Source organism: Chiroxiphia lanceolata, chromosome 13, assembly GCF_009829145.1.
Source record: "Chiroxiphia lanceolata isolate bChiLan1 chromosome 13, bChiLan1.pri, whole genome shotgun sequence".
NCBI lineage: Eukaryota > Metazoa > Chordata > Aves > Passeriformes > Pipridae > Chiroxiphia > Chiroxiphia lanceolata.
The window spans coordinates 11,497,528-11,520,000 of NC_045649.1; the positions used below are offsets into that span (position 1 = coordinate 11,497,528).

The 22,473-nt window shown below is 40.4% G+C and overlaps 1 protein-coding gene and 1 long non-coding RNA gene across 7 annotated transcripts in view; both read right to left on the bottom strand.

Annotated features, from left to right (window-relative positions):
• Window positions 1-16,227, bottom strand: part of LOC116793277 — a 100,605-nt gene extending 84,378 nt beyond the window's left edge. Inside the window, exons 1-2 of one of the 2 annotated variants that reach the window (XR_004359425.1) lie at window positions 16,098-16,227; window positions 13,538-13,704 (exon numbers count right to left, since the gene is read on the bottom strand). This is a non-coding gene — a long non-coding RNA (uncharacterized LOC116793277). Of the gene's footprint in view, window positions 1-13,537; window positions 13,705-14,194; window positions 14,741-16,097 lie in introns of those variants that run through there. The other variant, XR_004359424.1, reaches the window with a different exon arrangement.
• Window positions 16,228-17,011: 784 nt separating this feature from the next.
• Window positions 17,012-22,473, bottom strand: part of SALL1 (spalt like transcription factor 1) — a 17,780-nt gene continuing 12,318 nt past the window's right edge. For all 5 annotated transcript variants that reach the window (XM_032701008.1, XM_032701007.1, XM_032701006.1 and 2 more), the window contains 2 exons: window positions 20,083-22,473; window positions 17,012-19,021 (listed from right to left, as the gene is read on the bottom strand). The exon at window positions 20,083-22,473 is cut by the window's right edge and continues 1,016 nt beyond it. In XM_032701008.1, coding sequence (XP_032556899.1) covers window positions 18,581-19,021; window positions 20,083-22,473 — 2,832 coding nt within the window. In that variant the 3' untranslated portion in view covers window positions 17,012-18,580. The remainder of the gene's footprint in view (window positions 19,022-20,082) is intronic.

Sequence of the window (22,473 nt, forward strand, 5' to 3'; positions counted from 1 at the left end):
CTAACTTCAGTTTTGTTGGTGAAACAAAACAGAAACAACAAAACACTACCCCGAAAATCTCACCCCCCCCAACCCCCCCCACCCCCGAAAATGACCCGGCAAAACCAAATCAATCTGAAGACTGAGTGGGCACAAGCTGTTGCAGATATTAACTTATTATCACTGCAAATTCTCAACATTATTTGAGACTGTGAGTCTTCACGAGTGTAATGTGTTTAAGAAAACAAGATTATTTAAATCAAAATTTAAATAATCCTTATTTAAAATAAGTATAATACGAAGTATTATAAAATAAGTATAATACGAAGGAAAATGAGGCCAAAAGAGCATTCAATAAATAACTAGGTAGTACTAGTGAGTGTGACATATTCTTAACAGCCAGATTAAACTTCATCAGTCAAGGTTTTCAACCAGCAGTTAGAATAGAGACATAGAACATAGTATCAGACTTTTTCTATAATACTTTGGCAACACATTGATGCACAGACACTGATGATACCAAGGGCATATCTTTTACTGAGTTAAAATTAACTCTAAAAGGTGGTTTATGAATCTGGGAAGATTACACAACTCACTCCTACAGAAACACAGAGGAAAATGTTCCAAGCTTTTATTTACACAAGTGATACATTGTGTGTTTTATATAAAGGAGAGAACTGAGAACAAAACATGGATCCTGGTGCATCTGAGGGTTTTTAACTTCAGAATAAGTATTTGAATTTACTATTCCAATCCTAGAACACCATTAGCCTAAAATAAGCATATAACACATACAGGAAAGAGCAGCAAAACCTGGCCCTGTGCTGCTGTGCAACAACTCAGCAAATCTGGCCCTCCTTAAGTTTCAGTGGCCACCAACAGTGTGAAGAATTGCTCAGTAGGAGAAAATAAGTCAGATCCAGTCCAGAGTAACCCACCCATTTTAATTAAAAAAACAAGAATGGAATTAAAGGTCACTCTAGGCAATAACAGTAAAGTTGAATTAACATCAATATGGGAAACCTTTCATTCATCATCCCGGAACGAACACATTTGAGCATATTTGTTGCACTTCTTATTTCTAAACATTTCTAAATTCTGACAGTCTATAATAAAGACAAAGAACAGAAAGTTTCATCTTGGGTCACTAAAATGGCCTTGGGATTCTTATGTTCAGTTGCACAAGAAGCTGTTCCTTGACTTGGGGCAGAGACTTCACCCAGAACTGCAAACTGCCTCAAACCCCATCCAGTGGCACAGGGGAGTTATTACATTACAGCCCCAGCTCCTTCTACACTACTTTCCCTTACAAGAAAAGTAGTTAAAGTATTTCAGAAGACTGGACAGACAGCAAGGCAATTCTACCCCAGCTGAAAGGAAAAACAGCTAAAACTGAAAACTCAGAATATTGGGAGTGCAAAAACCGCTTTGAGAAAAAACAAACCCCAGCAACTACAGCTGCCATTTTATAGTGGATTTCCAATAAATAACCTTCAACAACTTGAGTTAATGAATCAGGCTCTACAACGAGACAACAGAAGTGGCTTCTGTGGCACACCAGTGATCATTGCACTGATTAGAGCATGAAATTTATATTTTAAAATTATGTACCATGTAATTCACACGCTCTTTGCCTTTTAGTCCTGTCATGTCCCTCAGAGAGCAATGTTCAGCACCGCCCCATCTGCCTTTGCTCTTCTCCACAAATCCCAACCAGGCTTACACATCTTACCCATACTGAAAGTAAAGAGTAAGCAGCCATAACTACAAGGGAGGAAGGAAACACAGATGCTCTGTTAAGAAAGAGACAAGTTGTTGATTTCTTTCTGGACAATCACTGCTCTTTGCATCGTTCGGAGAAAAGATTCCTACAGATTACAACGTCACTGGCTGTCCTATTGTAATGTAGCCAGACAAGAGACACTGTTCTTTTCCTCCTTTCTCTGCCATCTCAAAGAGCCTTGTGCTGCTATCAGACTTTCATAAGGCACTTTACAAACACATTACTTGAGTATTATATTTCACAGAAAAATGAAAAGGAAAAGCAGTTTTTAAGACAGCAGCCTAGAGCCTCCCTTTTTCTTGACTTCAGCCTGATTTCCAAAATATTCACATAATTGTCTTTCATATGTGTAACGTTGCTTCTACTCATACACTTCAAAACATAGAAGGATTTCACTTAGAAGGGACCTGTGTAGATCAGGTGCAACCACCTGTTCAACTCAAGGCATATATATAGATATATATTTTGGTGCAGGTTCTCAGTTAAGTTCAGCTTCAGTGAAGATGCCCTAATTTATATTTTACTGCACATTTGGTCCTTTGCTGAAGTCACAATAATTCCCTTGACAGGAAGTTTTTGCTGTTATTTAAACACATGGAAAACTGAGGAAGATAATTTGAATGCATCTCTGCTTTTCCAGTTGGTAATCATCATTAAGATCTGAGCTGCATAGGTGGGATGTTCTCATCAAAATATACATCACTACATCATTAGTTCTAACTCATATATTAGGCAGGTACTAGTGGAGGAAATTAACTCAATTTAATATCTGAGAACAAAAGAATTAGAAAATGTTATTTCAGAATTTGAGATATGCATTTCCAAACACAAAACTAAGATGTTTTCTAATTGTATTTGTATTTCAGTATTTTGGTCATGAACTATTCTGACAGTTGTAAAATCAATAATCTAAATCATTATTAAAAGAAAGAACAGCATATTTATTTTAAGTCCTTAAATCATCAGAATTTTTGCTAAAGGAGAGAAAACATAAATACAAGAACTCAAGAAACAAACAAGCTTTATAAAAAGAATTCATACCTAAAATGGTCTTATTTGCCAGGAGTTCACATATTTATCCCAGCAGGTCTGGTCACATGAAGCAATGCCAGAGACCTTTTGTTAAGATAATGCTTATCTTAACAAAATGACCTTATACCTAGTAAATACTTAGAAATGGCCAACATGGCTCATGATACCCAACTAACCTGACAGAATAACCTTCTCATTACTTTTTATGCAAGTAATGAAACAGGGTTCAAGACACAGTTGTCTTGAATTTAATGCACCATAATTCACATACTGGCAAGTCTTCATGAGATAAATCATATTTTTAAAGGTACTTATTCTCTTGTATACATATATGCATCCATAAAGAAAAAAGTGTGTGAATTCAACTACTGGGAAGTGTTCTACAGTGAACAGTTGTGTTGCTGGGTGTCAGGGATGTGAGAAGGTTTCTCTGTGTAGGGCTGTGAGGAGAGACATGCAGAGGAAGGGATCGTCACGTGCACCCCCAGATGGTTGGCACACTGGAGGGCAGGCACATGGCAAAGGGACTGTTTCTATGTTTGGATATCCTGCACAGTACCAGGGGTCTTCTCAGTCCCAGCCACAAGACCACAGCAAAGGAGAGCGTGCCAGACCTGCCCGAAATGTCCTTTTCACTCGACTAAATGTGGTGAGGAGGGATGACCCCATCTTCAGATGGAGAGGTATAACAGCAGGCTTATGTACACATACAAAATTATTTTCTCAGAAAAACCACATGTCCACTAAAGTTCAGAAAATGTTCATTAAGACAAATAGCACAAATGTAAAATATTTCAGCTGAAACCATAATATTCCCTGTACTGTTTATATAAATTGATCTCACTTTTCTCTGTGGTAAAAGAAGCTGTAGCAAGAAAGTAACAGAAACTTAGAAGTTTGGAAGAACAGAGAAGGCTGTCATCTAAGATGGCACAGGATGTGAGAAACAGTATGTTTTGAAGCCAGGTGGGTAACACAACCTTTGGGAAGTGGAGAGAGAAGAGGAAGAGCTAGAATTGACTAATTCAGTAAGTCTATTTATATATTATATATTATTACTTTTTCATCAGCAATATTTGACAGCAGCTAACTTCATTTCCCAAGCCTCCAAATGGTTAGAGTAGTCGATGAGCACATATAGCTTATTCACATCTTGAATTGCAGCAAAGTAATCCATTACAGCATCAACAACAATAAACTAGTCAGCTATATTGAAGTTAAATATTCCATTGGAGCAAATACATACATGTAACAGCTGGTAAGTCATACTGCTAGCAGCTTTAGGAAGAAATCATTGCATTGTTTGTTTATGTTTTAACTGCTTTTTAAGCCTTCAGCACTGTGATTTTTTTTTTTAAATGGGAAGATGAGAGATTATACAAAGCTTACTTGGTTACAAAATACCATCTATCTCTACATCAATATGCTGCTACAGCATAGTTTCTTCTGCTGCCATAAGTTGTCTATGAGCAGTTATCCACTATTCCACTTCATTCACCCACTTCCATGCTTCCAAAATCTACTGGGTATGCTTTCAGGTTAGGCGTATGAAAATCTTACTCAATATGGTTGAAAACATGAATATAAATGGAGGATTATCCATTGGTACAAATACTTTATGGAATTCAATAGGATTGTTTAGTGTGCTTCACAGGTTAGTAATATTTTCTTCACACAGACAACAGTATAAATGCTTTGCTGTTTAGTTCGGTAGCCTAAACAATCCGTTTCCTCCATTGAAAAATCTTGCAACAACTCATTAAACAAGCTGAAATAAATATAAGATACTAGGAAATGTTAAAGGGTGACACACAAAGCAAATTTCCTTAAATGGCACACCACTGACTATCACCCTGTGCACAATTACATTTTTAATGACTGTTTTAATTCCCTTTTTCCTTCTTTTGTAGACACTTCATATGTTCTGGTACTACACTGATGCTCCTAGAAGTTCTTACCCTGCTTTAATAACAGTATGGTAAAGCCAGCTGAACATATTCTTTTGTATAGGTTCAACTGTAGCATTTTGGACATGGTTATAGCTTAATCTGCTTTTTAATGTGACAACTTTGACAACAGTATCTCCTACTACAATTATAATAGTAGTGCTTGGACTAGTATGGCTTTATCCTCCATAGGGATACCTTTCTACTGGCAAAGTACTTCATAAATTACCTGCCTATGTACAGGTAAAGGACTTAAAATATGACATAATGGTACCAACAGCAGCTCAGGTATTGATATCAATATCATATATATAAATATATGATTCAGTATCATTTTGACTTTTGCTTTGCAGCTTATATGAAACATATTTAAACAGTACCTGTAAGAGATGAGCAAACATTTGTCCAAGTTCTTAACAGCCAAAATGAGTACAGTTTATTAGTGCTACCTTGAATACTGTTGTCTTATTTTACTTCTGTTTCATTTCACAATGAAACCTAACTCAGGGGAAAGAAAAAAAAATTCTAATTCTCTTGGTTTATCTTCAGGGGAAATTTTGCTCCTCTGCAAGAATAATCAGCACAATTAGACTCCTAGTAAGTCTGTGATATTATGTGGCATCATTGTTGGACAGGTTTTGTGGTGACTTGTGTATGAGATTTTAATTAAGTACAGAAATAGACAAATATGGAAACATCTTTAGGTTTTAGATCCCAAAGACTCAAGAAATACTTCTTTTAAGCAGGTGTGCCTTCCTGGGCAGCTGTTTAAGATTAGTAAATTACAAGCTCAGGATTTTATTCTTAAATATGGCTAAAGAATAAACTCTTTAGTCTGGCAAGTTGGAGTCAAACTGCCACAATGAGCACCTGTTGCGAAAGCCCATTATTTGAAGCTGGGGGTTCTGGGTGAAAAGATCACTGTGAATTAATTTTGATTGCTTCACAAAACTCTACATAACAAATGGTCTCTGACGAGGGTATCAGGGGACTTCCATTTGAAGGGGAGAAAAAAAGATTTTGTTACTAGGAAGGTAACATAATCTCTGCAGTGACATTAAAACACACCAGTGGCTGCACTCACTTGAATCTCCCTTCTGAAACAGATTGTATGTGCTTAGGTTACCAGGTATTAAGTTTTGGGAGGGAAAGAGAAACAAATGATATCAAAATCTTATCTAAAAGGTTAGCTAAAAAGAATATGGCCATAGATTAATGAATCCTGAATTGTTAATTGTTATTTGTTTACAAGTTTAATCACAGCCACATTTCTGTGTGTTCTGGATTGCTACATGCATTGCCAAAAAGGAGGAGGAGGAGAAAAGAATAAATTTGAAAAAAAGTTTTTGCAGTTAACTAAATAAATCAGCAGCTTTCTTGTGTGAGTTAACTCTAATAACAAGTTAAGGTAACAGTAAGGATAATAAGACTATCTGCTAAATACTTCTCTTGCTTGGTATACAGACTATTCAATGAAGCAGTTTCTGTCTCTCTGAAAAGAAGCTTCCATCCAAAATATACAAAAGTACTACCTGTCTGTCAACCCTGATTAAATCTAAGGCCAAGCTTAGCATCTGTTTGTGCAAATGAAAAGCGTAATATTCCACCAACTACTCTGCATGACCACTTTACTTAAGGGTTTCCTGCAAAATGATTTTCAGTTCATCCAGGACTTATTTTTAGAACAAAAAGAATCACCAGAAAGCACTATGCTTTTAGCTAATAATCATGATCCAGTTGACTTTATGCTTGATTTGTCAACCCTTAGCCATTAATTTTACATGAATTACAATTTCTGATTCCTTCAAAAGTGACTGTAAAAAATATATCCATATGAAGACAATAAAATGCTCATATTGACTTCCCTTTTTACATGTGTTCTGTTTTTAAGGCAACCTGAATTATATCATCATCAGGGTACTAATTGCACCCACACAAAAAATTGGATGTTACTTGATTCATATGGGTACCAGAGGCTTGTGTCTATGACTAGCAAAAACACTGCAGCCATAATAAAGTCAGACTGTGGCCACATATTCTGTTAAATAAAAATAAGAGAAAATTTCAAAATAAATCAGACCCTGCTCTTAGTTAATTTATGATATAGGCAGGAATCAGTCTAGTATTAGACCACCAGCCACATAATCTTTCCAACTCTTGCAGTATCTCTGTGTTATACTACAGGGCACACAGTGGCCACCTGAAGAAAGAAATACAGATGCTGTTCTACTTCTTTCTAAAAACCAAACTGACATATTGTCATAATCCCAGCACAGAAATATTAGAAGTCTTCAAGAAGTGGTGCTTTGTTGTTGTAAATAAAACCTTGTTTGGAGTTGAAAGTAAACTCTGCATTGTCCAAACACACATCAGCTCCATTTACCTGCACATGCCTTTGCCAACACTACAGTCCTGCAGCCCTCATGTCCAGCACTCTGCCCTCCCAGAACCTTCCCAAAGATCCATGCACACAGACACTGCCTAGTATAAATTACTTCTATTTGGATAATTTGAGGTATTTTTCCACCCAAGTCTTTTCTCTACTGAAGTCCAGCCATCTTATATAGCTCTTAAAATTATCACTTATATCTCTTCAACCAATAGATTTATTCTCTTGCTAATTCCATTGTTCATCTAACATAAGACATGAAGCAATTGGTAAAAGTGGAAAAAAAAAATCCCATAGATGTTTTTTATCTTACAAAAACAGAGAAAAAGGCGAAGTCTTTCTAATAACGCTCCTGTGATTCTACTATAGCACACTAGAAAAGTATGAGCAGTGAGAAATATGTAATATATCATGGGCTTTTTTTCTTCATGTCCTGAAAATAAACTACAACTTTTCCATGTTGAAAAGTTCTTCCTTAAGTTAATAAAATCTGTCACTTTCCATAATGGTTGATTTGAAGAAAGTCCACAGGTGCAGTGTTCTGTTGTTCACAGCTTGGGAAGTCAAGGCTTATAATAAAAAGCCCTCTGTGTTATGGTCCTCCTTCCCCATCAATTCACATCAAGTATTATTAGAATCATCTGCCACCTCAGTGGTGCTTCCTCTGTGCTCAAACTGCAGAAGCAACAATGACATTTTAGTGCTCTGCAGGTGCTGCTGTGTGTGGTCACGAACACAGAAGTGTGGCCTGCTATTGTTCCCCAGTAGCACTTTGATCTCAAACACAAAAAGCCACATAGCTGGCTGCCCTATTCATTCTTCTGCTGGGTTTATATGGGTGAGAGAAAGAAGAGGTGACAAGAGATGGGCAATCCATAATATTTATTTCAACAAATGCTTCAAATCTTTTTAAACATCATAAGAACATGGTTCATTAAACTACAACAGCCTTGAAATTGTGTTATAAAACCACAAAACAAAAATCAATACTTCTGCTGAAAAGGAGGTAATGAAATATATCGAGTTGGTTGAAAAGTGGTTTGTATGAATCATAATATTATTATGTGCACATCGCTTCTACTCCCAATACTTAAAGTTAACAAACTAGGGAGTGTTTTCTATCCCATCACTTAAACAGGTGCTACAAGGTGGTATTTATCAAAGTTATTTTCCAGACTCAATGCTTCTGCCATAAATAATGCTGGGATATAGGAGGCTTAGTAAAAGGAGATCAATCCAATGCATATTTGCTACCTGAGCTTCAGCTGTTGTATTATTTCACAGTCTGATCAATACTGTGCTCTACAATAGCAAGGGAAAAAGCCACAACATCACCCTGATGAGTCACTGTAGGTTCATTACTGAACCAGAAGGAGGTAACATTTCTGATTTTATAAAGATTAAGTCTGGTAGCAGCATTTGACCCCTTTTAAATAGTTTAACTCTCTATTTCAAGTCTTTTGCAATGACTTGTCCAGATTTTCAGCAGTGTGACATAAACTCTTCTGGAATCAACACTCCCTCTGCTGAAAAAATCCTGTGAAATATTATTTAGAATTCTCTCTTATTTCTTTTAAAGTGGGGTTATTGCTCTGCAAGTTAATCCAGTGAAATCTGATACTTATAACGCAGGCAAACAATAAGGGCATTAATATCTTTCTCAAGAGAAAAATCAACCATGAATACCTGAAAATAACAAAGAACAGAAGAGATTGAAGAAGAGATTGAATAGTAACTAAACAAGACTAGCAAAAGGCTCAACAGCTACCAGCAGCCACTGTACTCTCATTCTCCTCAGAAATAAACCCCCAAATCTGCCAAACTGTGTTTGTAATGTAATCAAGAAAAGACAGCAAAATCTTCCCACACCAAAATTAATTCATTTAAAAGGACAGTGCTACATCCACACAAGTCTTTCAGAATGAAATAAAGAAGAAAACTATGTATCAAAAATAAATGGATGGGGGGTGGAGAGAACTAAAAGCAGGTTTTAAGACTTGTGCAATGTGCCTAGATTAACTATTTCCACCAGAACAGAAAATACATAGTATTAAAGAGAGTCCAAGCTGGGTTCTGGTATACAGAAAAGGATACAGAGCATAACCTGAGACTTCTGTAACTCTGATTTGCTGAGGAGAAACAAAGTGAGATCAACCCTTGATTTCCATGGTTGCCACTGCTGTAGCCAAAAGCTTCTCTGCACATCACTTCTTATACTATGAACACTGACAGGGTGGACCTGAGACATTTCGCTGCACCTCAACCATTTCAAAGTCTCCTGTCCTGGAGATCTGTCCTCATGCATGCATGTCCATCCCATCATTTTAGATAGTTATAGTGGCACTGGAAAGACTCTAAATGTCCACTCACCATGAGACCCCAAAAGCTTAGTTTTACACCCAGTCAGAAAAATCTCACTTCCTACAGCATGTGAGCTTCTAATCCCAGCTGGGGGCTGGTTCTGCAGAAGCTGAGGAAATGCTATCCTGTAAATGAACATCTCAACTTCCCTTTGGTATGCAGGATGAACTGGTTACTCCAATTCCAGCAGAGATCCTTTCCAAATTATGCTTTGATTTTACTACTTAACAGCAGTGGGAGAAGAGGTGCTACAGCTGGTAGCTACTGATATTAATCTTACATTTATTTTTACTTTATTGTTTTCTATAAATAGTCTTGTCTTTCACCAGTTCTACTGCTGTTAGAACCCTTTCCAGTAACTGTCAACATTACACAGAGCCTTAACCCCTGAGAGAGAAAGAAAGAAAGAAATGAGGAGGTGGAAGAAGAGAGACAACTACTAATCCTGAAGAGAGACAGATCACATCATCACAGGAATCCCTGCTACTTCAGAGCATTCTACAGTAATTAGCTGTATAGTAATTTCATTTGCCTAAGGTCAAATCTCCCAAAAATGTTATTTGGAAATGCAGCAGCCTAGATTTGGCCCTCTACAAAGAGCTAAGAGTATACTGCTTCCACCTTCCCACCTGTCAGCTACAGGTGCCTGACTGCCTCATGGCTCTGTCAGCACATGGCCCCCATTGCTTGTGTACATAAAGACTAATCACATAACAAACTAAACACTTTCCTTTGATAACAATTAAAAAAAAAAAATCATTACCATTTTTGGGGAAACTGCTGGCCAGACAAGACAGGAGGCACTAGGATGATCTCAGTGTGTTTGTTTAGGATGTCAGCTCATAACTGTCCACTGTCATAGGACGTGGGCCATGATTTTAAGTGACTTTGTGTCAACATGTTTTTAACAGCTTGATTATTAGCCAGAGTAGCACTTTCTAAAGGCAAATTTTTTTGCAAGGCAGCAAATGCAACCACTATTTCCTTATATTGTTCCCAAGATAAAGGGACATTTTGTCTACAAGGAAAATTTTAAAAGATTGTGATTACATTCAATGGTTTAGCAAAAATACAGTACCTCTTGAGACCTTTTGCAAAATCTGATGCTTTGATCATACAAATACAGTAAAAATGTAAGCATGTATAATATAGGATTAACTTTTAAACTTCATCTAATAAGTGGCAAATAATGTATTGAGGTACCAGCAGAGCACTTCCAGGTGTTCTAGAAGATGCTGAAATGCAAAATAGCTGGTTTGTGTTGGCTATTTTACAACCATTTATATTCCCAGAGAGTAGCCATGTATGATATATACACATTGTAAAAGACTAGTCTGAACAGTTTCCTACTAAATCTGAACAGTTTCCTATCTAAATATCCAAAATAAGCAAAAATTGAAGGTAAGGAACTGTTGTTAGCATCATTTTACACAACACATCAAGAGATTAGAGCAACTGGCCGAGGTCACATGTGTCCAGAACCAGATGAAACTTCCATTTCCTAAATTATCCCCTCACATTTTAACCACATGCAAAACATTTACATAAGCCTCCAAGGTTCCAAATCACTCATAATTAAAATGTAATAAATTCCATTCAACAGCACTAACAATAAAGGAATATGTGTGCATCAAGCCAGTGCATACATTAGTAGATAGAGAGTGAAAACAACAAAATCCTGTGCAGGAATTAAATTTCACTATTGCTGTCAACTTTTCATTTTCACTAATGGCTTTTAAGAAAGCCGGACATTTTTCCTCAGTCCATTTTACCTTTTCCCTCTATTTGACAAATATTGATTTTCATTTCCTCCAAGTTTAAGTGCATTGAATGCTACTGTGACTGGTTTGTTTGCTTTTTTTTTTGTGTCCCAGCTTTATTGAGGATACCAGCATGAATGCTTACAGCTTTCAAAAGAGGGAATTGGTTTAATAACTTCTTCAAATCCAGGAGAGAACAGAGGAGCCCAGTCTACTTTTTCTATAGGTCATGTAAGAAAAGTGACTCTGACTCTAGGTGACCATCTAATGTCAGTAAGGAGACTTCTGCAGCAATAACCTCAGTGTTTTAAGCTGCTACTGCTGTGCTCTGTCACAACAGGACAAATTACAGTGTTCTCCCTCCACTTCAGTGCAAATTAGACATACTGTCTTAAAAATGCCTTCAGTGGCATTTCAAGTTAAGTCTGTTTTGTAGACAGTTGTCCCTTTAAGAGGCTTGGTTTGGAAGGTAACACTTCATGAAATTCTGGCTCAAACAAGCCATTGCTTTATGAATTCTTTTCCACCTGACTCACAGATACATAAGCTCAACCTCCTTTTGTAAGATGATCTTAAGCTTTGCAAACCTGCCTAGTACAGTTTGGACTCTTCCCTATCCTAAGGGCTTGTTCACCAAATAAGAAATCCCACTGTCTTTGTGGTGATATGGATGAAGAGTCCTATTCCACCCATTCAAATACAGAAGGGGGGAGAAATCTCAGTGGATAGGAATAAACATCTGGACTGAAAGGGAAAGAAAGTAGCACCTTAAAACTGCCACATACAGCATTACAGAAATTGTCTGTACAGCACTCAGGCATTCACCAGTGTCAGAAGCCAAAATAAGCTCAGCTAACCAACAGGGGTTTAACTTAGTTTACATGTATCAGCACCAGAGGCCTATTCTGCTATTAAGGGTTTCCCACAACCGAGCTAACGAGGGACCTAAGATCACGGACAGCACCGTTCCCAGCAGCAGCTCCAACACAAGTTGCTGAGAGGACTTAGTATTCAGTCTAGACAACTAAACAGACATATAAACCCTTGAAATCTGTTCTGTCTCTCTCTGTAATTTGCTATTCTCTGGATCCTCTAACCAACAGACAGATAGGGGTTCATACGAATGCACATTTTGCACTGAACATCCACTTAGCTATTGTACATATTAAACAAATGTTAGCTTCACTATGGATTACATGACATTTTAAAATCCTGATGAAAATAAAGCAATTTAAAATTACTCACTGCTAAAGGAAACTCATTTTCAAAACAGGCACTGCTTTGAAAAAATTCTTAATATTATTCGTCAAGTTAGTTTCACTGGCTTCACTTTGAAATTATTTTCCTCGGAAAAGATGGGGGAAAAGGAAGAAAGAAATAGTGACCAGTGGGGTTAAATCTGTTACAGTGTGCCAGACCACTCCATTTTTTGCATTTCATATTCAATTCTAAATAGTTCTCGTGTTGCACCACCTGATGCCAGGTGCTGCAGGGCTTCTGCTACACCCACCTGACATTGTGATGCTGCATTTTTAAGACCTTTAAATAATGAAAATAGACCTTTGCACTTCAGCACTGCGCTGGTCAAGAGAGCTGTCTGTACAGATGATGTGAATGTCTGCTAACATGGAGAGACTTCTTACTTTTGAAATGAAATGACACTAGAAGTTTCAGGGCTGATCATTCCAATGAGAACCTTCCTTATTACCACAGGTGACCAAGTTTAACGTGGGCATGGAAATGTTTTTGGTGTCCATCTAACCTGATTTTGAAGTTCTTTCCAAGGGTGACAATAACTTCTGAAAGTTAAGAAGAGCTTGCAGTTTGGGTTAACTAATTATTGAAAGGATGACATCACTTTCCTACTCTACAACTCTGTATTGGGTGTTCTCACAGTGTACTGTGTGCTCTGAGTCTGCCACATACAAGATGTTGGCCTCACCCAGCACGCAGAGCATTGCAGAGAACAACTCTAACCCTCACGTGTATGTTCTTCAACAGCTCCCACAGTGTTAGACAGACTTGAGCACTAAAGAAAATTCCTCTTTCCTGTTCTCCTGTTTTCACTCTACTGCTCCCCTTCCCACATCACTGAGAGATTTTTCCTCTTGAGAAATTTAGTCTGTGGGTTCAAAAATACATGTCTAAATTAAAACAGAAGATAAAATGGAAACTGAAGAAACTTGTGGTAAGACAAAAAAAACCAAAACAAAACAAAAAAAAAACCAAACCACAATTTGAGCCAGAAACATCATTTTAATTACTAACATTCCTATATCTCACTTACCTGTGAAATATTTCAGCCACTGGGTGTGGTTCAGGGCCTCCTGGTATTTCATATCCCTGGAACAAGGAGATCTTCCCAGGAAGGAATCACCATGCACTCACCATCTTCCAGGCATCTCCTAGGCCAGTGACAGTAGTCAGGATAACCATTCCGATATTAACTATAACCTGGATGTAAAACCCAGAAAATCATAAACACAGCTGTCAGTAACTCTGTTCTCAGCTGAAGTTGCATACTTTTCAATTATTCCTGTTCTTTCCTATTAATATTTCTAAGTCTCTACTCCTTGTCTAGAGATACATATTTATATAAGAGACCATGTTGTAGGTGAAATCTTTAAGTCATTATATTTCAACTCAGCAGTTAAGAGGCACATTGCTTCCAGGTGGCATAAATAACTGCACCCACTTATTTGCAAAACATTATTTTAACTTCTGTCAACTCATATTCATGAGAGAAGGAAACCAAACGAAAAAATGCTAGTTCGATTTAAAAACAAAAAAAGACAAAAAAATACCCCAAAACCACAACAAGACCCGACCACAGAGAAACAAACCTGGAGAACTACTGAACGCTGGCAGGGAAACAAACCTGGAAAGCTACTGAACACTGGCAAGGAGACAGCAAAAAAATAACTGTCATGTTACAAAGTCTCACCTTCTCCTGCCAAGTAAAACTGGCCTCCTGCAAAGACACAGCCAGGTAGTTTGTGACTTCAGGACTCTCAAAAGCAAGAAGCATGCCCCACAGAGAAGGTCAAAACAAGCAGCAACTGTTGCATTTTGATGGTCAGCAAATATTCTTTCCAAAGCAAGAACAAATCGAGACATTTGTTGCTCGCTACAGCTGGGAGTACTTGCAACCTGTTCTTAAGTCTCAAACCACAGCCCAGCCTCGGAAGAAACACCGAAATTCAACTGACTTTTCCCTGAGAGAAGGGTTTGGGATTTGGTCGTCATCAGCACCCGAAATAAGCCAGGCAGTTTGCTGCTTCCCTTCCCTTCTCACCCCTGCCTCGCCAACACAGAAACCTCATTCCTGCCCATCTCATGTGCTGCCCCGATCCTCTCTCTCCTCTCCGCCGGTATCGTGGGTCTTTCGGGTGAGCCTTTTACGCCCTTTACAGCCTTTCATTCCGCCTGTCCCCCAACACCTCCCCAGTCCGCCCCGAGAAGTGACACCCGCCGGGCTGCTCCGCGGCCGAGCTGCGCTCCCCGCTCCGCAGAGCGCCGCGTCCTCGCTTCCTCGTCCCCCCACGGCATTCGGGGAACCCCCAAGTTCCCGGGCCGTGGGCTGGCACCAGTGCCCGGCGGGAGGGGCAGCCCTGCGGTGTCCCGGCCAGCACGGGCCCCCCGCCTCCGGCCGCTCCGCCACTGGCCCTTCCCAAGCGGGGAAGCTTCGCACGACATCAGCCCAATTTTTAAATAAATCACGTCTGTTTCTGGGTGAAGAAAATTACTCGGGATGATTAAATGAACGATCGTTGGAGCTTAAAAGAAAGGAAAAAAAAAAATATACCACCCCACCCTTTATTTTAATGGATGATAAAATTGCGATGGGCGAGACGGAGGGGGGAGGAGGGGAAAGGGGGAAGAAAACTTTGTTTCTAATGAGGAAAATGCGGCTGCGAAAACAAAACCGTAAAAAAAAAAAAATCTATTCTTGAATAAGGATTAATTCAGTGTCTGTGAATAGGAAACGCTGCGCTGGGTAATTGCAGCGAGGTAGCGCGGCTCCAGCTGCGAGGCGACGCGAGCACCTTTGTGCGCTTGCCAGGACAGCTCTGGGGAGAGGTAACTTCCCTCCGTCCCCACGGTCTGGTGTCGAGTAACGGGAAATTTAACATTCCGTGTTTCCAGAGCAAATTATTCCCCCCCCCCCCCCTCCACCCCCCTTTCCCCCACTTCCCTCGCAGGCAGCCAGCCGGGCGCTCCGCCTGACGGGGCGGGGAGCCCCGAGCCGGCCCTTGGCACCGCATCCTGCGGGCACAGGGACGGCGTCCCCGGCCTCCGCAGCTCCGTTCGGGGGGTGGGAGGAGGAAGGGAACGGAAAAGCCCCTCGGCAGCGAGGGGAGAACGGCGCGGGCACCCTCCGCGCAGCAGGAGGCACGGGCAGCTCCTCCCGCCGGCACCAACCTCCGGCACCAAACCTCCGCGACGGCAGCGAGGGAAGCGCAGAGCGAAGCGGCGGCACCGGGGCGGGCGGGGCAGCGCCCGAGCTCATCGGGGAACCCCCGTCCCGGGGAGCCTCACCCGCCGCACACCCCGTCACCTCAGGGAAACGCTTCGGAAAGGCTGGGGGAGAAAAGGGTCTGTGGGCTCTCGCAGGGGGCGCCGGGGCTGGGGCGAGGGAGCGCAGCCCCTGGGGCAGCTGCGCCTCCGCGGCCCCGGCGCCCCCTCGGCCCAGCCGGGGGTGCGCTGTGAACGCGGGGCGGGCTCCGCTCAGGGAACGGGGCCGGGGGAAGGCCCTTAGGTACGAGAAAGAAAATCCCTTTCTCTTTTTTTTTTTTTTTGTTTTCTTCCCCCCCCAAAAAAAAAGCCAAGCGCGTTACGTTCGTTACCCGGCGGCAGGAGCGTCCCGGTGCCCCGGGAGCGGCTTCCCTCGGCACCTAAAGACTCCGCTTCCGCGTGGGAAGAGGTTCCGAGGGCTGGAGTTAAAGGCACTAATGAAACTCAAGCCGTGGAAAGGAGACAAACCCTCCCGGAGCGCTGGGGGCTGCTAGCCCTTCTCTGGCAACATCTCTGTTGCACAGATCTCAACTCAATTTAAAAGGAGAATTAGTTAGTATTTCACTGATAAAATCATCAAAATCCTTTTAATTTACCTTTTTCTGAGACCAAAAGGTGACTTGGAATTCTTAAATATTCACATTGACAAGCCAGCTGGCTCTAGTGTACAACTTACATGTTAACAAAAATGCACACCATGTACCGGGTGAATCATCACATTCGAACAGGAAAAGTCCTAAAGACATGAAATCCAAGAGGTATCCAGACTACAGTGTTAATATGCAGGATTCATAACCATAGGAAGGGGAAAACTCCTCAAGAAGAGTATTTCTCACTCCAGCTCTTCAGTTTTAAATACTCTCTGATGCCCAATTTGCAACTCAAGCTGCAAGGGGAAGAGCTAAGTGATCACTTCTTGTTTAAAAAGCTGGGCAACTCCCCCCACAGCGACACTGAAGAAAATCCCATAATGCAAAACACCTGAATTTTGGAATAGTAAAAAAATATATATATATATAGTCACATGGACCCAAAATTGGCTATGCCTGTTGGTGGTTTTGAAGGCAGCCAATCTGATTTAGTTTCTGTTAAATAACGATGTAAAGAGATAAAACTCTACTGGGTGAAAATACTGGGCTGAATTCTGTTTGACAAACTCATTTGAGGTTAATAATCATTGCAGGTGTTTAAGGGAAGCCAAATCATGTGCAAGGCCAAAGCAATTAGGTTTTGGTTGGGTTTTTTGTTTTTGTTTTTACAATCAAGTTATAAACCCCATATAATATACGGAGGCTTGCAAGTGGGCATCTTAACACAGATAAAGCAGCGTAAGCATGCCACAAACATACAATCTCATAAAATAAAATTAATATCAAATATAAATCATTTGAACCAAATCAAGCCTTAAATGTAATAAATTATTTCCTTCAAAGGAAACTTACCTAGGCTCAATAAGGTCTTTGCTAGCAGCATTTTTTTTTAATAAAGAAACTAAAAATGCCAAAATATCTACAATTTTATGAGAAGGAGTTGAATAGTTAAGGAGAAATTTCCCACTATTAGGGGGTATGAAAAATATACTAGCAATTAATATGCAATACATATATGTATACCCATACTTACAAATATAAACACACACATACAACCTGGACAGTTCATGTTAACCAAGGGAAAGGCTAAATAATACAAAATGATTACTAAATACAGGTACACTTTAAAAACACAGAGACAGCGAATTTTATCTGTTGCAAAAATGTATTTGATTACTCGAGTAAAATTACAGTATCTCTGCTGTTAGTAAGTATTAAATGTTAAAGAAACTGGACCTCTTTTCCTTTCAACTTTCCGAGAAAGTGCATGTAACAGTCCAAGGTTCCCCCTGCCCCCCCCAATACCTAATACAAAATAAACAAACACTATACTTGTTCCCTTGGTCAAGGAGTAGGGCTTGGTCTTGTAAGGAACGTATGTACATTTTAATGAAAGGGATGTCTTATTGTATATACAGGAGCATCTACAGTTGTCCACGGAAGTTGTTCAAGATGCCATACTTAGCAGCATTGTGAAAGTCCAGCACATTTTCTATAATGAATATACCTACAAGGCAAAATGTTACGTCTCAGTTTCAACTACCAAAACAACACTTCAGTATCTCCTCTAATAATCCGCGTGCTTATTACTGTACAGAAATGTATTAACATTTAAGACGACTCAAGTAAAAAGCACAATACAAATAACAGTTCAAAACGGAAAATGTTAAACCTACAAAAATTAAAGCAGTTTTAATTTTATAATAAAAATCAAAAACTGAGCTGTGTAAAGGACCCACACTGTTCAGTCTATATTCTCTCAGTCCTTTTTTTTAATTTTGTTTGGAAAAATTAAACAATGTGTTTGCTGATAAAGTTTCCAGCAGGATCAAAGTGTACATTTATATACAGATTTTTATTAGAGATCTAATGCATCACTGAGGCATCGCATCAATACCAGAGTTCATGTTAAACTGGATATAGAAAATAAGTTAATGCCAGAATAAGATCACCTAGCAGAACAGACTTGCAACTGCCATAAATGTTACAGCAAGTTTACAGCACTCTAGTCGATTAGTATTTAGTTCAAAATACGGGAGACCAAAGTTAATGCTTGCATTTGTTTGCAAAGCAAGGGTTATATCACTAATAAATAAGCTCTCTTAGAACTCTAGAAGTAGAACACGGTACAAAACAAAGTCTTTGTAATGTTGTAGCCTGCAGCTTGAAAAAAGCAACCCTAGGTTGCACTATACGCAGGAATGTTATTTATGGAGTTTTTTTTTCTAATTTGTTACAATTTCTTTGTTGTCTTCCACGAAACGCGTAAAACGGAAGTTTGTCCCATTTTCATTGCTTGCCATTTTCTCCAGACCAGCTAGAGGTGCATTGGGTTCTGAATTCTGGAGCTTCTCCAGGCTTCCTGTCAAGCCACTGATGGGAGAGCTGCCCCCGTTGCCCAGGCCTCCCGGTGCTGGAGGGATGCCGCCATTCTGGATGACAGAGATCTCGTTGGTCTTCATGGCCAAGCCATTGGAGAGTGCAGCTGCATACTGATTCCAGAAGCTGGATGGGTCTCCGTTCCCTGACCGCGCAGCCAAATCCTTCTGAAACATTTCTGGGAACTTTACAGGATTGCCTCCTAGAAATGTCATGGGGCCATCTACAGAAAGTCGTCTGCCTCGTCTTGCAGGAGTACTGTTCCACATGTGAGTGCCCATGTGAACCTGGAAAGAAAGAAAGGAAGAAACAAACAAACAAAAAATAGACGTTGACAGGGATTTCAAACTTATTTTGATCACTGAGAAGGCAGGAGTCCATGAAGGTGTCCAATCTTGTTACCTAATGAATGGCATTAAAGGTAAGAGGATGCAGAGCTCCATTTCCCATCTGAAATAATAAATAAACTACTTCTGGATTAGCCCATCATCATTACCCACAATACCCTGTTCTGCTGCTCAACAATGCATTGCTTCTTACTCTTTTTTTGTTTTACATGTATTTAGTTTATAATGACTTTGTGTTGTTCTGTCAATTGCAGATAGCTGCTTTCAGGGCTAGAATTGCTATGTCCACTTTCATTGCAATGGTAAGTATTGTATTTGACACCCTTTACCCTATAAACGTCCTTTTCAGACAGGCAGAAAGTATCCTTTACTGATTGCTCATTGGAGAGCCTCCTGTATAGACAGAATGGCCTGAAAGTAATTATGCACCTCACATTACTGGCAGCAACCTCTAGAGAAATACTCTGTCAACAGAAAAATGTACACAGTAAAGTGCTCAACTGGTGTTCTAAAACTTAAGTATATTTGCTTTTTCAAACACATATCAGTTGGAAATGTTAGTTATATAATCAATTAAAGTAACGCCCATTACTTCCAGAATTATATTAATAGTTTTTTTAAACACTCATCTTACATGATAGATATGAAAAACAGCACATTCAAGAGCCTTTCACCTCTTGAAGAGGTGTGTGAGTTACAAAACTCATTTCTCTGTTAATTAATACTCCTTACCATCATTTGGCTGTTCTGTTTCACACTCTACATAGACAGTCTTTGCTGGTAGATGAATTTTAATTAAGCCAAAACAGCTCATGCCTCAGACCTGCTGCCAACATGAGCACTCAGCAAGAGGCCACCTAGGTCTACCAGAGCTGACTAAACACACAGTCACAACACAGATACCCAAAGGTACCACTGCTTACAACATTAATAGATGTAAAAAACTGAAAACCCCCAGGAAGGAGAAAATAAAGCCTAAGAGCAGCAAGAGGAAAAAGTACCTTCAGATTGCCTTTTGTTGTGAATGCTCTTCCACATATAGTGCAGGCAAAAGGTTTCTCACCAGTGTGTGTCCTTTCATGGATCTGCAGAGCACTGGAAGAAGAAAATGTTTTCCCACACGTGTTGCAGTAGTGCTGTTTTGGAGTTCTTCTGGGGAGAGCAGGGAGCAGCACAGGGGACGTGGCAGAGGACAGTGGCCCCGAAGAAACAAGACCAGAGGGTGCTTCTTTGCTGTCCTGAGGAGAGCCGTGCACAAAGCCGTTCACCTCAGTCTTTATGAGCGATGACAGTGTATTAACAGGCATAACTGAAGAGTTCTGATTAGGGCCAATACTGGAGTTGGGCTCAAAAAGCTGTGATGGTAGATCTCGCATCTGATGTGTCAACATATGCTGCTTCAAATTACCCTTTGTGGAAAAGCCACGATTGCAAACTGTGCAAATAAATGGTCTCTCTTTGGTATGACTTCTGTAATGAATGTCCAAGGCACTCTGACAAGCAAATGTTTTGCCACAAATGTCACATGCAGTGTTTTTAAATTTACCTCTATCTCTGAAAGGAAAGAGCATACTCAGAGACTCTTCTTTAATTATTTTATCAGTGTTACTAGACGTCAAGTCCAAAGCACCACTGTTAGCAGGGGTTGGAGACAAACCGTTGGCAAACTCACTTGGTAAAGCTCTTACTGGTTTCTCTTCGATACTTGGTGACTTGTGGTAATCATTAGTGCTGTTGGATGGGGACAAGGCCTGCATGGAAGAGGTAGACTCTGAGACAGCAGGGCTTCCAGCACTTTGGCTTTCCATATCACCACCGACAGATGACGAATCGTTAGTCAAAACGTCCCCTTCCACTGACCCATTTTCAACCGACTTTAAACTTGCCTGAAGTTGTTCAGCAAGTCCTGCATTGATCATCTTCATCTGATTTTCTAAAGCAGCAATACTTGACATTTCCAGGGGCAGAGGGGAAGAAGACAAGCTGTCTTGTGATGCATCCACAGATTTAGGTGTATCTGGCACGCTGCTGTCAGGACAGTCTTCCATATTCTCATCTGAGAAGTTGTCTATATCATCAAAATTCTTATCGTCAAAAGATCCCGTATCTGATTCCATTGACTCCGGATAGTTTTCTGCCACTGGGGTGTTGGGGATCTGCCCTCCCATGTGCATTCGGATATGCTGCTGTAGCACAACGGCGTTGGTGAATTTTTTCTGGCAGATTGGGCATGAATGTTGCACTCTCAGCGGGGGCATGGCACGGTGGACACTGTAATGAGTCTTTAAGTTGCCCTTAGTAGTGAAAGCACGACCACAGATTTTACATTTAAATGGCCTCTCACCGGTGTGTGTGCGGTAATGCATTTTCAGTGCGCTCTGGCAGCTGAGAACTCGGTGGCAAATGATGCACTCGTTAGGATCGGTTGCCTTTTTGTCAATGTTTTCTACCAGTTGCTGCAACTTTGATGTTTCAGATGCTGGCGTTGAATCCAATAGTCCTCCAAATGGAAATTTTGCCTTAAATTGCTCTGACATTAGAGGCATCAGTGGATTTGTAAAAGTGGCGACACCGCTGGAGCCCGAGTCTGCTGCCGGGGAGCTCACGGAGCTACTCATGTTAGTGATGGTGCTTGTGTTTTGAGGGTTTTCTTCGATTTTGCCATTTGAGGTAGGCAAAGCACCAGACTCTACCTCATCAGAAAGTCCATTGGAAATTTTTGATGTGGGATCAGCTGTTCCCGAGTCGCTCTTGACAGAGCAGGGAGGGCTAGCAGAAGGATGGCTAATGGGAATCGGCTGAGGCTCCTCAGTTTTGATGAATGGGGTCAAGCTTGGAATCGTTGGTGGGAGTGGCAGGCCAACAGAAGTTGTTAGGGTGGAGAGGACTGGCTTGCTGTCCAGCCAGCTCGTGACAGGTTTCTCTGGTGGTATAGACATCCCATAAGGAATACCCGTGCTTGTAGGAATATTGTCCAAATGCTCTGGCACCGGGTACGGATTCATTTGAATATGAGGGTATTTTTCTTTATGACGCTGAAAGTGGACTTTTAAGTTTCCCTTTGTAGAGAACCTGTTTCCACAGATGTTGCATTTAAATGGCCTCTCGCCAGTGTGAGAACGCAAATGAATCTGCAAGGCACTGTCACTCCCAAACACTTTAGCACAGAACCTGCATTTATGCTTAAAGAATGCCTCATCTGAATTACTTTTTGCTTCAAAAGCAGTCACATTTGGTGGCTTGCTTTTTCTTTGCTGTGCCAAGGCAGTCAAGGAGTTTAAATCCTCTGCAGGTGTTCCAATATTGGACAAGGGACTGGAGAAAACAGAGTTACTAGGGGTGGGCTGAGGTAGAAGTGGATTAGATGCAGGACTTAATAAACTGCTTATTGC